The 16,532-nt window shown below is 46.3% G+C and overlaps 1 protein-coding gene across 1 annotated transcript in view; it reads left to right on the top strand.

The window, feature by feature from the left end:
* Nucleotides 1-16,532, top strand: part of TGM6 (transglutaminase 6) — a 43,887-nt gene that overhangs the window by 21,891 nt on the left and 5,464 nt on the right. Inside the window, 7 exon segments of the mRNA XM_057529707.1 lie at nt 2-79; nt 1,360-1,488; nt 2,956-3,030; nt 3,032-3,134; nt 3,663-3,825; nt 8,275-8,378; nt 8,457-8,705. Coding sequence (XP_057385690.1) covers nt 2-79; nt 1,360-1,488; nt 2,956-3,030; nt 3,032-3,134; nt 3,663-3,825; nt 8,275-8,378; nt 8,457-8,705 — 901 coding nt within the window.

Here is a 16,532-nt window from a genome sequence, read left to right as displayed (position 1 = left end):
GTACGTGCTCAATGACAGCAGGATCATCTTCCGAGGAGTGGAGAAGCACATCCGAGCCCAAGCCTGGAACTTCGGGCAGGTCTTCAGGGGCCCAGGCCAGAAGGGGGACTGAGAGGCATAAGAGACAGAAGGGGGGCTGGGGACATGAGAAAAGTCAGCGCAGGAGCCCTTCTGTCTGCCCTCTTCTTCCCAGGAGGGACAAGCTGGGCTGACTCTTAGACCAAGTCCACTTCTCCAGTCTCTACTACTAGTGTGCCAGGGCCTGTGCTGGGTCCTTGGGAAGGGGTGGTACATTGGGTACAAATAAACAGCTTAGATCAGGGGCTCTCAATCTTGAGTGTGCACCAGAAGGCCACTGAGGGCTCGTTAAAACACACAGGTGGCTGGACCCCAATCCCCCAAGTTGCTGATTCACTAGGTCTGAGGTGGGACCTGAGAGTCTGTATTTCTAACAAGTTACCAGGTGCTGCTGCCGTCGCTGGCCTGGAACCACACTTTGAGAGCCACTGGCTTAGATAAGTAGCTACAATACAAGGTGCGATGTTGTGGGAGGGGGCAGAGGCGGCCGGAAAGGTAGAGATGGGAGCAGAGGGAGTTCAGAAGAGCGTGAAGGGAAACTCCACCTCAGGGATTGCAGAAGCCTTCATGATATTGGGGTGGAACCCCCAACGTAGGGCAGGATCTGGACAGGCAGAGGGAAGAGCAGACAGAGCAGCGGAGAAGGGGAGCCAGAGAGTAGCGGAGGTTCTGTAGAGGAGCTCTGTCTGCCCAGGATCCGGGCAAGTCGAGAGCCTTGACTGCCAGGCTGAGGACCTGGGGGTTGAAAGCATCTGGGGCTCAGGGGCTGAGCAGGGATGATATACCAGAGAGTTTAAGGTCCATCTAAGGGTAACCCCATCTCAGCACCCACTTCTTGTTGCCACATAGGAAAGTGAGCCCAGGGTTCCCAGACCTTCCCAATTTTCAAAGACCAGAAATCTTAATTTGTATGTGAAAATCCCCCAGTTTTTAAATGTTGTCAACTAAGTCGGTTGAAAACATTATGTAAACCAGTGGGGTCGATGTGGCTCCAGAGTCCCAGTTTATCATGAACTTTACTGTGGTTCATGGGGACCCATGGGCCCACTGAACAGGGGAGGGAGGTGATTAAGGCTGAGCTTCTGGTTCGCAGTGACTCTTTGAAAGAGGGTTTTTGAGACTTGGGTGTGCTCTGTTGTGTCCCTGGAGGGGGGTGGAGGGGTGGGCAGGGGGTAGGCAAACTCCCCTGCACAATACAAGTGACTGACTAGGGGAGGGTCGTGAGAGGGTCTGAAGTGTAGGTGTGGCTCTGGCCTCTAAGAGCAGCCTCTCTGGGGACAGTTTGAGGAGGACATCCTGAACATCTGCTTCTGCATCCTGGACCGAAGCCCTAGTCACCAAGATGACCCAGCCACCGAAGTGTCCCACCGCCACGACCCCATCTACGTCACTGGAGCCATCAGCGCCTTGGTAAGGAGCCCCGCTATCCCTGCATGCACAGTCCCTCGTGGGTCCCCGGGCCAACTCCAGGGCCACACCCTAAGATTTTTCCCATCACCTCTTGTTTTAATTCTCTACTGCTGCATAACAAATCACCCCAAAACTCAGTGGTATAACACGGCCATTTACTATGCTGACAACTTTGCAAATCAGGGACTTGGTCAGGGCACCGTGAGGACAGAACACCTCTGTTCCAAGCTGCTTCAGCTAGGTGTGTCTGAATGGCTGCAGATGTCTGGGATGGTTTGACGGGACCATATATCTAGGGCATTGGTTCCAGCAGTCAATGTTTCCTTGGTTCTCTTCCATGCTGTGTCTGCTGGAACTGGAATGCCCAGGTGGCTTGCTCACTCTCATGTCTGGCCCCTGGGCTGGGATGGTTGAAAGAGCTGGGTCTGGCCAGTCATCGCTCTGTGTCTCCATGCAGCATTTCCACATGGCTAAGTTGGGCTTCCTTACAGCATGGCAGTCTCAGGGTAATCAGACAAGGCAGCTGGCTTCTCCCCAAGTGATTATTCTAAAATGAAGTGGAAGCTGCCAGTCTCATAAAGCCTGGGCCTGGAAACAGGCACAGCATCACTTCCACCATGGTCATTAATGAAAGCAGTCGCAGGCCAACCCAGATTCAGGGAGAGGGTACACAGAACCACCTCGCTGTGAGAGGAGTGCCATCTTTAATCTATTACATGCCAGTGCTTCCTCCTCAGAAGGTAGCCAGAGGGCCTACTAGCTCTCTCTATAGCAAGTAGGTGTTAAGATCAGTGGGTGGGTAACTGTGATTCCAAAAATGGGCAAAGCTGTTTTTCTCATATTTGATACTCTCAATTCCTCAAGACTTCAGAGAGATGTTGGAGCACAGAGAATCAAAAGCAGTGACCAGCCCCAAAGAGTAGAGTGGTACAACCCTGTGGGATAGCAGTACAGGCTCCCAAGTCAAAGTCCTGAACTCCTGAACCCATTTTGCTAACTTGTTGTGCGATTTGAGCAAGTTCCCTAACCTCTATGAATCTCAGTTTCCTCATCTGAAAAAAAAGGAAAATAACCTACATCATAGACTTAAAAGATTAATATAATGTGTGCTAAGCCCTTAGAATAGTGTCTGGCACACCGTAAACATTTAATGAATGTTAAGTGTCTCTATAGCTATCATTACCACTAACAGTCCCAAAAAACAGATTACTTAAAACAGGAAATGCTCTAAAACTGAATATGATTTTCAGCAATAGAGCATCCCAATGGAAGGTAACTGAAAATGATAAATGGTACCAAAAAGTAGGTATTTTAAGACAGCAGATGGCCCCAATTTTCAGACAATTTAAAAACAAGGGGTGACCCCAAATAAATGGGTGGCCCAAAGTAGGAGATGATTTTACGATGGCGAAGTTCCTGAAGAGAGAAGCCCTGGCTGGTGGTGGACTTTTGGCCTCCTCTGCCCAGGTGAACAGCAACAACGACCAGGGGGTGGTACAAGGCCAGTGTCAGGGCAAGTACAGTGGCAGCACCAGCTCACTGGCACTGGCGTGGCGGCGTGGCCATTCTGCACAAGTCGTTCAAGGGCAGGTTCAAGCCAGTCAGATACGGCCAGTGCTGGGTCTTCGCTGGAGTCATGTGTACAGGTACCCTGGGAAAGAAGTTCCCCAACCCCTAGTCAGCTCAGTTTGCATTTGTTTCCATATATTTGCATAGGCATCCCTCTCCCCACAAAAAAAATCTTTCTTTATTAGTGATGGGGAAATAGAAGTCTGGGTAATGAAGAGAGAAACCAGATCCCTCATTTATGTGACTTTTGGTCTTTTATTTTACAGGAGTCCCACCTCTCAAGCCCATTGAGTGCCCTTGAGCGAGTCTTGTGGTCCTGGGTCCTCAGTCCCTACAGGCTATTATGGCTAATATAGGGTTATTATATGGCTTCCAAGGTCCTGCCAGGCTCAGAGCCCATCTATTCTAATGGGGGGGGGGGGGGGTGGTGACTCTAGAAGTCCCCTGAGAGAATGTACAGGAGATGGAGGTGTTTCTCAGAGTGCAGACAAGAGTCGGCCCCGCCAAAGACAGGGAAGGGGCTGTGGCCAGACCTGAGGCAGGCAGCCTGCTAGGGGAGGCCACACCATCCCTCCCTGAGTCTGGGGTCCCGACCTGTCCTGGAGTCTTGCAAGCATCCTGCTCTTCACTCCTTGGGTGCTTGGGGATTGCGACACGGGTTGTGTCCAAATTTAACTTGGCCCATGACATGGGCAGGAACCTGAGTGTGGACAAGTACATGGACTCCTTCGGGCGGACGCTGGAGGACCTGATGGAGGACAGCATGTGGTGGGTCCTCAGCCGCCGGCTCCCAGGGGTGCCTTGAGGCCCTCCCAGATGGAGCCCAGCTCCACTGAGTCTGAGCCAGTTCTGGAAGGGGTGACAGGTGCCCAGCAGAGGGGGTGGTCGGGGGCAGGGTGACTCCTCTTCTGAGATACAGGGGTCTTTGGACACATGACTCAGAAGCCAAGAGGGGAGCTCAGGATTTGACAGCCTTGTACCCCCGGCTCTCCGCTCTGCCGGGCTATGAGCCCTCCTCTAGGCACCTGTGACTTGCAGGTGGGGCCAAGACCCGTCCCTGCAGAGTCACCTCTGTGTCCCGCTCCTGCTCTCTGTCAGCTGCCTGTGCACTGAGCTGTGTCTCAGGTGGGAAACAAGCTCCTTTCTCAGCTCAAAGAAAACTCTTTACACAAAGCTTTACAAAATTCATTTTGATTTGATTTTTTAAAGTAGGAGATACATTCATGTGCTTTATTTTTTTTTTAACATCCTTATTGGAGTATAATTGCTTTACAATGGTGTGTTAGTTTCTGCTTTATAACAAAGTGAATCAGTTATACATATACATATGTTCCCATATCTCTTCCCTCTTGCATCTCCCTCTCTCCCACCCTCGCTATCCCACCCCTCTAGGTGGTCACAAAGCACCGAGCTGATCTCCCTGTGCTTTGCGGCTGCTTCCCACTATCTATTTTACATTTGGTAGTGTATATATGTCCATGCCACTCTCTCACTTTGTCACAGCTTACCCTTCCCCCTCCCCATATCCTCAAGTCCATTCTCTAGTAAGTCTGTGTCTTTATTCCCGTCTTGCCCCTAGGTTCTTCATGACCTTTTTTTTTTTTTCTTAGATTCCATATATATGTGTTAGCATACGGTATTTCTTTTTCTCTTTCTGACTTACTTCACTCTGTATGACAGACTCTAGGTCCATCCACCTCACTACAAATAATTCAATTTCGTTTCTTTTTATGGATGAGTAATATTCCATTGTATATATGTGCCACTTCTTCTTTATCCATTCATCTGTTGATGGACACTTAGGTTGCTTCCATGTCCTGGCTATTGTAAATAGAGCTGCAATGAACATTTTGGTACATGACTCTTTTTGAATTCTGGTTTTCTCAGAGTATAAAGGAAACCATAAACAAGACCAAAAGACAACCCTCAGAATGGGAGAAAATATTTGCAAATGAAGCAACTGAAAAAGGATTAATCTCCAAAATTTACAAGCTCATGCAGCTCAATATCAAAAAAACAAACAACCCAATCCAAAAATGGGCAGAAGACCTAAATAGACATTTCTCCAAAGAAGATATGCAGATTGCCAACAAACACATGAAAGAACGCTCAACATCATTAATCATTAGAGAAATGCAAATCAAAACTACAAAGAGATATCATCTCACACCGGTCAGAATGGCCATCATCAAAAAATCTAGAAACAATAAATGCTGGAGAGGGTGTGGAGAAAAGGGAACACTCTTGCACTGTTGGTGGGAATGTAAATTGATACAGCCACTATGGAGAACAGTATGGAGGTTCCTTAAAAAACTAAAAATAGAACTACCATTCATGTGCTTTAATATTCAAAAGGTACAGAATGGGCTACAGTGTAAGTCTCCCTCTCTCCATTGCCAGCCTCCCCATCCTCCTTCTGGACACAACACCAGAGAGAAGCCCTGCAGCTACAGGGGCACACATATGCACAATCCCCACACACCCCCACTTCCCCTCACTTAATATCAGCAGCATAATGTAAACTGTTCATTTTGCTCTACATGGAAAAATTCCATATCGGTACATACAAGGTTTCCTTTCTTTTTTTTTCTAAATTATTTATTTATTTATTTATTTTATTTTTGGTTGCGTTGGGTCTTTGTTGCTGCACGCGGGCTTTCTCTAGTTGCAGCGAGCGGGGGCTACTCTGTTGTGGCGCACGGGCTCAGTAGTTGTGGCTCGTGGGCTCTAGAGCGCAGGCTAAGTAGTTGTGGTGCACGAGCTTAGCCGCTCCGCGGCATGTGGGATCTTCCTCCACCAGGGCTCGAACGTGTGTCCCCTGCATTGGCAAGTGGATTCTTAACCAATGCACCACCAGGGAAGTCCCCTTATTTTTTATAGTGTTTAAAAAGTAGTAACACCGTGCCCAGTGAGCACCTTGTCTATGCTAGGCCCAGTTGTGCTGCACATGCAGGCTGACCTCATTTTATTACTCTTCTTTTTATTGTGCTTCACAGACATTGCCTTTTTTTACAAATTGAAGGTTTGTGGCAACCTTGTGGCAAACAAGTCTATTGGCATCATTTTTCCAACAGCTTCATTAAAGTATGTACATTGTTTTTTTAGACGTAATGCTATTGCACACTTAATAGATTACAGCATACTGTAAGCATAACTTTTATATGCACTGGGAAACCAAAAAATTTGTGTGACTTGCTTTATTGCTGTATCCACATTTTATCCACGTGTAGTGGTCTGGAACCTAATCCACAATATCTCCAAGGTGTACCTGTGTATTAATTCATTCCTCCAAACAACCTTGTGAGCAAGCTAGTATTATTATCTCTATTTTGCAGATGAGGAAACCAAGGCACAGAGAGGTTAAGTAACTTGTCTAAGGCCACACAGCTAGTGAGTGGAAGAGAAGTTACAAACCTGTCCTGCTTTTCAATTGTACAGCCAAACCATTGTTTATCTAACCACCTCACATGGCTGGACCAAATATTTGCCTTTACAAACAAGGCTTTTGGAAAACCAAAAAGAGGAGAAGGAAAGGGGAGAAGAGAGGCAGAGAGATGGTCTGAGGCTGGACACCAGCTTCGGGGGAAGGGGTCCTGGGCACGTTCCCCTGGGGGTGGCTGAAGGACATTCTTAAGAAGAGGGTTGCTGAGGCTGGCTGTGTTTCCTTCTGTACTATGTGCTCTTCACTATTCCCCTGCTCTTTAGAAAGTCGGCTTTTCTTGGTAACTTGCACATGTATGAACAGACATTCGGACAAGGTTATTCATGGAAGCCTTGTGGATACAGGAGCTCCAAAAAAAAATTGCATTCTTCTCTTTATGCAGAACGGACAGACCCTTCTTTTTGTTTTTGGGATCTCTGTCGCCATAGAGTTTATCCATGTTCTCCCTTTCACCCCCAAATGTTTTTCACAATATTTTCCCAAAGAAGAGTTTGGAGGCCAGAGTAAAGACGCCAACCCAGGCCAAGAAGCATTTCTCTCTGCTGCTTCCTTACTGTGTGACCTTGTGCAAATGATGTCACTTTTCCTAATCTCATATTCTCATCTTTAACATAAGAGACTTAAAGCCTAAACCAAGGCCTTCAGAACTCTGCATAATATGAAACCTACCTACCCCCGTGCTTGCCGTAGTCCAGAGATATACTTTCTGTTCCTTGAACACACTAAGTTTTTTCTTGTCTCAAGAGCCTTTGCACATGCTGTTCCTTCTGTCTGGAACACTGTTCCCTTCACTCTTCCTATGGCTAATTCTTTCCACTTTAAGTCTCATTTTAGATGTCATTTACCTAGAGTAGGTCTCCAGCAGTTATTCCCTAACTCAAGCTCCTCTCTTTCTTCACAGCATTTATTATTACTTTATTGTTTTATTTATTTGTTTATTTATTATTATTTATTGTTACTTTATTGTTTTATTTATCTGCTTACTTAATTTTGCCTGTCTCCCTGTCTCCTTTGTTAGAATGTAAGCTGCACAAGAACAAGGATCTTCCGCCTTATTTGCTGTTGTATTTCTGGACCTTGAACAAAAGGTTCTAGATATATAGATATATATACATACACACTTATATTTATACATACAGGCAGACCTCGGAGATAGTGCCGGTTCAGTTCCAGACCACTTCAATAAAGCAAATATCACAGTAAAGTGGGTCACATGAATTTTTTAATCCAAAAGAGCATATAAAAGTTATGTTTACATTATACTATAGTCTATTAAGCGTGCAATAGCATTATGTCTAAAAAACAATGTACATACCTTAATTTTTAAATACTTCATTGCTAAATGCTAATATAATTTGAGCCTTCAGCGAGTTGTACTAGTAACATCAAAGATCACTCATCACAGATCACTATAACAAATACAATAATAATGAAAACGTTTGAAATATTGCAAGAGTTACCAAAATGTGACACAGAGAGACATGAAGTGAGCAAATGCTGTTGGGAAAACAGGGCAGATAGACTTACTTGAGGAAGGGTTGCCATAAACTCTCAATTTGTAAAAAGCGCAATATCTACAAAGTGCAATTTAAAAAAAAGGTCTGCCTGTACCTATATGAATGCTAGGTGCTCTATCAATACAGTTGATGAACGGTTCACAAAATTCAGCCACAGAGCAGGGCCCAGGGCCTGGCTGGCAGCAGGAACTTTCCCTCTCCGGGGGGCGCCTCTCTGCTCACCGGAGGCCACTCTGCCCCATCCTCTCTCTGTGGCAGGAATTTCCATGTCTGGAATGAGAGCTGGTTTGTCCGGCAGGACCTGGGCCCCTCTTACAATGGTTGGCAGGTTCTGGATGCCACCCCCGGGGAGGAGAGCGAAAGTACGGGCTTAGCGGGGTGGGTTCCAGACCCCCGCTTTTGCTCCCCTGGAGCTGCTCACGCCCACCCCTCCTGCGCAGGCGTGTTCCAGTGCGGCCCGGCCTCGGTCACCGCCATCCGCGAGGGCGACGTGCACCAGGCCCACGACAGTCCTTCTGTGTTTGCGGAGGTCAACGCGGACTACATCACCTGGCTCTGGAATGAGGATGAAGCCGGGAGCGTGTGTCCTCAGACACTAAGTACTAAGAAGATCGGGAGGTGCCTCAGCACCAAGGCAGTGGGCAGCGACTCCCGCGTGGACATCACCAGCCTCTACAAGCATCCGGAAGGTAAGGGCGTATAGCGGCCTCCATCAGCCTCCCCAGTGACCCGGCTGCTGCAGAGGGACAACCGCGGGCCGCCCCCGGGCCAGGCCCTTTCCCACGTGATGTGGTAGTGATAGTCTCGTTCAATACTGTCTCTGCGATTGAGCCAAGTGCTTTTAGCTTATATTAACAGCCTCCTCTGTTTGCAAGTGGATTTCCCACATCTAACAATATCAATAGCTACATTTCCTTTAACATATATGTTCCAGGTACTGTATCAGGTATGCTCACATGTGATAACAATAATTACTAATAATAGTGATGTTAGTAGCAGGTATTATTTATTGAACACCTAGGATACATAGCAGTAGGCCCCACGCAAAATAATAATAATAATAATAGCAGCTCCTGCTTATCATCTGCCAAGGCCTAAGCCATGGTCACTAATTAATGGTCACTGGTTTACTGAAGAGCCTGTACTTGTTGGGGGTACAAAAACAAAACATGTATTTTTTCTGGTCACTGCCTCTAGCTATAAAAAGTCACCCTTTCCCCTTAAATAACAGGTCCCTTGGCAACGCTGTGATCTGATCACACATTTTCAGCTATTCCTGCTTGTTAAAGGAATGTTATTTGGGTAATCAAGACTTCAAGTTCAAACTTGAATCAGAGCTAGTCTCCTCCCCTCCTCTGAGCATGAACTGGAGCGGTGACCCCGGAAGCTTGCTGTAATGGAGGGGCACCAGCTCTGGCTGCCTCCAGCCCCCGCATTTTACCCTCTAGGGTGGTGGTTTGCAACACACTGGAGTCACCTGGGGCACAGATTGAACAACAATTACTTTTTGCTCAGGATTCTGTGGATCAGCTCTGTGGGCTGTGCTCAGCTGCGATGGCTCGTCTGCTCCACGTGGTGTCTGCTGGGATCTCAAATTTATCTGGGGCCTCAGATGGGACTGCTGGGCTGGCTGGGCCTCTCACGCTCCAGGAGCCAGCCCCGGCTTGTCCACGTGGCAGCAGCGTGCTCAGCAGGTAAGAATGAAAGCTGCAAGGTCTCTCAAGGCCTCACTCAGAACTTACTGTGTCACCTTTGTCACATTCTGTTGGTCAAGCAACAAACACCACTCAGATTGAAGGGGCAGGAAGTACAGTCTACATCTTAATAGCAAGAGTTGCAAAGAAAGTATTATGGCCATTTTAATCTACCACAGCAGCCCCGACTGCACCCTGACTAAGTGAATTGCAGTCTCTAGAGGGTGTGGCCCAGCCATCAGGACTTTTAAAAGCTCCCCAGGCGATTCCAATGTGCAGCCGATGTTGAGAATACCGGTCTAAGTCTTCTGGTGTGTTAGGCCAAGAAAGAGGAGGAGAGAAGAGTGGAAATGCCTTTGACTTCAGGGAGTGAGGACTCAGTGCCCTAAGGCAGGCGGGTGCTGCTGCCCTAGTTACTCCGTAGCTCAGGGAGGACAAGTGGTGGCTTCGTTACAGCCTGCTGCCTTGGGACTCACTCCTGTGTTGTCCCCAGACACTGCTGATTTCTTGAGACATTGCCCCCTTCTTGCAGTGGAGCCCCTCCCACCCCACTGGCAGTCACACAGCTTCCCTCTGATGCATGGAAGTTTTTGTCCCCAGATTCTGGAGGGGGTTTGCAAGGCTGTGGCCCCCACACTCATCTAGATGCTGTGACCCCTTCCAAAGCTGGTGGGGAGAGTTCTTGATGGGCTTTTACCCACCTGCCATCTCCCTTCAGTTCTCTCCTCTGTGCTCAGGGAACACACGGCTCAATAAGCAGACCTCCCACAAGGATGAAATGCCAGCTTCCCCTTCCTGTAGGCACTGCCAGTGTTTACCGGCCAGCTCCTTCCTGCAGGCACCCCTAAACTTTAACATTGATTCTTTTAAACACTCCCCAACACACACACACACACATTCCCCCAGTTCCTTCTCTAGGAACATGGCCCTTGATGTTGATGACCTTCTCTTCTTCACTGTCTCAGGGTGGGCAGTGAGGGGTGGTAGGTGGTAAGGCCTCTTCCAAACTGCTACTTCTCTCATAAGTCCTTCAGGTTGATGCTTGGTCCCATCTGCTGGGAGTTTCTAAAACTTAGAATACGGGGTCTTTGGGGTCTCTTATCCTAAGCTTTAGCCATGGCCACAGGAGAAATCAACATCCTGTTACAAGATGCCAATAACAGTAGTCACCACTGCTGAGTCCCACTGTGGGCTGGCCGTGTTCACATGTTATTTAATTCTATTATTTAACAAATGCTTACAAAGCAGTTCCAACAAGCTTGTAAGGTAGACGCTGGTACAACATTTATTTGATAGAGGAAAAAGCAGAGGTGCACAGAGGGAAGTGGACTCAGTGAAGGGACACAGCCAGTGAGTAGCGAGTCTGGCTCCGGAGCCCATGCTCTTCCTTTATGCTTGGCTGCACTATCTAATTATAATATTATCTACTGTTGATTGCCCACTGTGGAGCAAGTGATTTTACATCTAGATTAATAATAATAATAGCATCTAAATATTGTTAAGCATGGTGATAAGCAATGTCTGCACATTATTTCATTTAATATTCATAAAAACCCCGTCTTACATAAGCAAGTTGAAGCATAGGAAGGTTAAGTAACTTCCCCAAGTTTCCAAAACCTAGAAGAGCTGGAATGCTAACCAGAGCCTCTGTGTAATCTCAGAGCCTCTGCCTGTCCCCTCTGCTAGACTGCTCCTCTCTTCCATGAGTGCCCACAATGTGCCGTGTACCGTGCCAGGTTCTTTTATGTGCTCAGGAAATAAAGCACCCCTAAGTGTCAGGCATGATTTAGAGGCAGGGGAGAAAGAGAAGTGCCCAGAGGATTCACCATCTGGTGAGCGGACAGCATCAGGACGGTACAGGGTGATCAGTTGTACTGTGTTGGGGAGGCCAGAAGGCTGAAGAAGCACGGAGGACAGGTTGCTAACCAGCCAGGGAGGAGAGGGCAAGAAGAACATCCCATGGGAAGGGATCCTGAAGGGAGTAGATTTAGCCAGGAGATGAAGGGTTGGGAAGGCATTCCAGGAGAGGACCCTATGCATCCTGATTCCAGATTCACTATAAGCAGTGCTGTTCATCCAAGCCACGGGCATCCCAGTCTGTGGATGTAATGGCAGGGCCTGTCTGCTTGCTCCATCCACTGAAGCAGGATACATGATAGAGCAGACTCAGAGCCCTTGGGGACAATGTGCTTTGCCCCTACCCCTGAGTCATCCTGGATGCTGAGCAAAGAGGAACCAGCCTTCCAAGCGAAGGAAACTGTGTACAGAAAATGCACTGGCCGTCCTCAGATTCAGGTGGGCTTTCTGCAACAGGCTTCAGAGTAGAGTGGAGGAAGGCAGCTTCCCCTGCTAACCTTCAGGCAGAGGCACTAAACACAGAGGCAAGATCTTAGAGGCTGGTGCCAGGGGTTTGCAGGGGAGCCAGGTTGGCAGTTCAGCCATCTGCCTCTGGGCCTGCCTGTTAGCTTCTTAGGGCTTCCATGACAAATTACCACAAATGTAGCAGCTTAAACCATCAGAAAGTTATTCTCTCACAGTTCTAGAGGCCAGAAGTTCAAAATCAAGCTTTAGCAGGGCCATACTCCCTCCAAAGGCTCTAAGGGAGAATCTTTCCTTGATTCTTCCAGCTGCTGATGGCCCCTGCATTCTTTGGCTTGTGGCTGCATCACTCCAATTTCTGCCTCCACACGGCCTTCTTTCCTCCTATGTGTCTCAAATCTCCATTTCCTTTCTCTTACAATGACATCAATCATTGACTTTAGGTCCCACCGTAAATCCAGGGTGATGATATTATCCCAGGATACTTAATTAATCTACAAAGGCCCTATTTCCAAATAAGGTTATATTCACAGGTACCAGGGGTTAGGACTTGGACATACCATTTAGGGGGACACTATTCTGCCCACTACAGCCTGTGAGCGGGGAAGACCAAGCACCTGCTGATCAGGGCCTGGCCAGCCAGCCAGGCAGAGGACAGCACATCCAGTGGCTGTGGGGCTGGAGCTGAGAAGCTGATCCACAGAGACCCAGTGACCAGACCCCAGGGAACTCCCCTTCCACCCTCTCTCTCCCTCTCTGTTACTCTGCTGTCTGTCTCTTTCTACACCTCTCTGCTGTGCCCTTCTCCCTCCCTTCCTTCTTGCATTTAGTGGGTCCCCCCAAGTGCCAGGTAGGAGAGTGGACAAGATGAACAGGAAAGCAGACAGTCCCAGCACAGCGTGTTGCTGTCCGCCTGCCAAGGTACAAAATGGCCAAGGGAACAGCATGGGGGAAGGCACAGCTTGTTCAGGCAATAGCAAGTGTGAAAGGGTCATTGGAGGCTCTTTTATACCTAAAGGACTTTGCACAGGATGCTTTCTCTGCCTGGGAAGGTCCTGCTGACTTCATCCCAAGTCTGCCTGACCAGGGGTCTCAGGGCTCTACTGGCTTCCTTCTAAGTACATATCACAATTTGATATTTGCTTGAATCTTTATTCTTTCCCCACCAACTAGACTGTGAGTTCTGGTATGGCTGGAAACCTGACTATTTTGTCTTCTGCTATATCTCCAGCTCCTGTTTCAGCATCTACCGCATAGTGATGCTCAATATGAATTCATATGATTGAATGAATGAATGCAGGCTGATTGCACATAATGGGCTTTGAATGCATAAGGACTTTGATCCGTATGTCGGAGGGCCTTGCTTTATTGATTGTAAGACTGGCTTATGTTATGAGATACATGAGGCACATTTTCACATTTCTCTGTATTGATATATATTTATTGAACATCTGCTGTGTGCCAGGTACCCAGAGAGCAAAACATATATGACCCTTGCCTTAAAGGGGCTAACATTCTAGTGGGGCAGTTAGAAGTTAAGAAAAAGTAAAATAAATAGTATCTCAGATGGTGATAAGTATTCTGGGGGAAAATAAAGCAGAGAAGGAGTTTAGGAACAGATTGGGAGGAAGTGAACATTTGTCATTAAAATCAGGTGATGACTAACAGATATCTATAGAAGACCCACCCAATAGCAGCAGAATACACATTCTTGGCAAGCCCAAATAGAACATAATCCAGAATTGACCATATGCTCATCCATAAAACAAACCTCAGAAATTTTAAAGGATTGAAATCATACAAAGTATATTCTCTGATCGCAATGGAATAAGATTAGAAATCAAAATAAAAAGGAATTTGGGGAATTCACAAATATGTGGAAATTAAGCAATACATACACCTAAATAATCAGTGGGTCAAAGAAGAAATCACAAGTGAAATTAGAAAATATTTTGAGATGAAAGTAAATGAAAACATAACATGCCAAAATTTATGAGGCGAGGTAAAGCAGTACCTAGAGGGAACTTTATAGCTGTAAATACCTATATTAAAGAAGAGGGATCTCAAGTAAATAACCTAACCTTCCACCTTAAGAAACTAGAAAAAGTAGAAACTAGAAACAGTAGAGCAAATAAAACCCAAAGAAAGCAGAAAGAGGAAATAAGAAAGATTAGAGCGGAAATAAATAAAAAACAATGAAGAAAATCAATAAAACCAAAAGTTGGTTTTTTTAAAAGATCAACAAAACTGACAAATCTTTAGCTAGACAGAGAGAAGACTCATATTACTAAGGTCAGAGAGGACATCACTACCAACCTTACAAAAAAATTATAAGGGGTGTGGCAAAAAAATAACTAATTGGTCTTTGTCCCCAGTTCCTGGACATGGCTCCTAAAAACCCTTGGAATCTCTGGAGTGATAAGAGTGTCTTTTGTATGGAAATGAGATGACAGGTGGCTGGGGGTCCCCAGGTAGCTCAGGATGGGGCTGGTTACCAAAAAGGCCAAAACCATGATTAGAAGATTAGAACTTTACACTTCACCTCAACCTCTGGGGATGGGAAAGGGACAGGAGATTGAGTTAAATGCCAATGGCCAATAATTTAATCAATCATGCCTATATAATTAAACTGCCATAAAAACCCCTAAACACAGGGTGCAGAGAGCTACCAGGTCGGTGAACACATCCAGGGGCTAAGAGGGTTACCCTCCCAAAAAGGGCATGGGCGCTCCATGCTACTTCCCCCCTCCCTCTACCTTGCCCTATGTTTCTTCTGTTTATCTCTTCTATTTGGCTATTCCTAAGTTATTTCCTTTAATATAAATTGGTAATAGTAACTAAACTGTTTTTCTGTTCTGCGAACTGCTCTAGCAAATTACTGAACCTGGGGCTGGGACAGTCATGGTAACCCCCAATTTGTAACCAAGTCAAACAGAAGTGTAGGTAACTTGGGCACCCAATACTTGTGACTGGTGTCTGAATTGCGGGCAGTCTTGGACTGAGCCTTTAAATCTGTGGAATCTGGGGCTTCCCTGGTGGCGCAGTGGTTGAGAATCTGCCTGCCAATGCAGGGGACACGGGTTCGAGCCCTGGTCTGGGAAATTCCCACATGCCGCGGAGCAACTAGGCCCGTGAGCCACAATTACTGAGCCTGCGTGTCTGGAGCCTGTGCTCCACAACAAGAGAGGCCGCGATAATGAGAGGCCCGCGCACCGCGATGAAGAGTGGCCCCCACTTGCTGCAACTAGAGAAAGCCCTCACACAGAAACGAAGACCCAACACAGCCATAAATAAATAAATAAATAAATAAATAAATAAACCCAAAAAAAAAAGTTTAAAAAAAAATCTGTGGAATCTGACACTAACTCCAGGTAGTTAGTGTCTGGATTGAATTCAAATGCAGGACAGCCAGGTGGTGACCAGAGAGTTGGAGAGTTGGTTGGTGTGGAAAACGCCCACACATTTGGTGTCAGAAGAGTTGTGAATAAAACAGTTCATTAAGAGACAGAATGAACAACTATTTACCAACATATTAGATAACTTTAGATAAAATGGACAAATTCCTCTAAGAATTACCAAAACTGCCTCAGGTAGAATTAGAAAATCTGAATAGATTTAAAATAAGTAAAGAGATTGAAGTAGTAATTTAAAACTTCCCACAAAGAAAAGACTAGGCCCATATGATGTCACTGGTGAAATCTACCAAACATTAAAAGAAGAATTAATACCAATTCTTCACAAACTCCTCCCAAATAAATAGGAGGGAACATTTCCCAATTCATTCTATGAGGTTAGTATTACCTTGATAGCAAAACCAGATAATGACATCACAAGAAAAGAAAACTAGAGGTCAATATCCCTTATGAACATAGAAGCAAAAATTGTCAACAAAAATACTAGCAAAGTGGGCTTCCCTGGTGGTGCAGTGGTTGAGAATCTGCCTGCCAATGCAGGGGACACGGGTTCGAGCCCTGGTCTGGGAAGATCCCACATGCGCGGAGCAACTAGGCCCGTGAGCCACAATTACTGAGCCTGCGCGTCTGGAGCCTGTGCTCCGCAACAAGAGAGGTTGCAATAGTGAGAGGCCCGCGCACAGCGATGAAGAGTGGCCCCAGCTCGCCACAACTAGAGAAAGCCCTCGCACAGAAACGAAGACCCAACACAGCCAAAAATAAATAAATAAATAAATAAATAAATAAATAAATAAATAAATAAATTTATAAAAAGAAAGGGACGGAGGAGGAGAAGGAAGAAGAAAGTAAGAAAAGCTCAAGTGTTGATAAGGATGTGGAGAGATTAGAACACGTGCACTGTTGCTGGGATTTTTAAGTGGTGCAGCCACTGTGGAAAACAGTATTGAAGTTCTTCATAATATTAAAAATATAATTATCAGATAATCCAGCAATTCCACTTCTGAATATATACCCAAAAGAACTGAAAACAGGGACTTGAAGAGATATTACAACCATGTTCATAGCAGCAGCATTCACAATAGCTAAAAAA

Source organism: Balaenoptera acutorostrata, chromosome 15 (genome assembly GCF_949987535.1).
Source record: "Balaenoptera acutorostrata chromosome 15, mBalAcu1.1, whole genome shotgun sequence".
Classification (NCBI taxonomy): domain Eukaryota; kingdom Metazoa; phylum Chordata; class Mammalia; order Artiodactyla; family Balaenopteridae; genus Balaenoptera; species Balaenoptera acutorostrata.
Note: the sequence above shows the minus strand (reverse complement) of the source record. Positions and strands in the feature narration are given on the sequence as shown.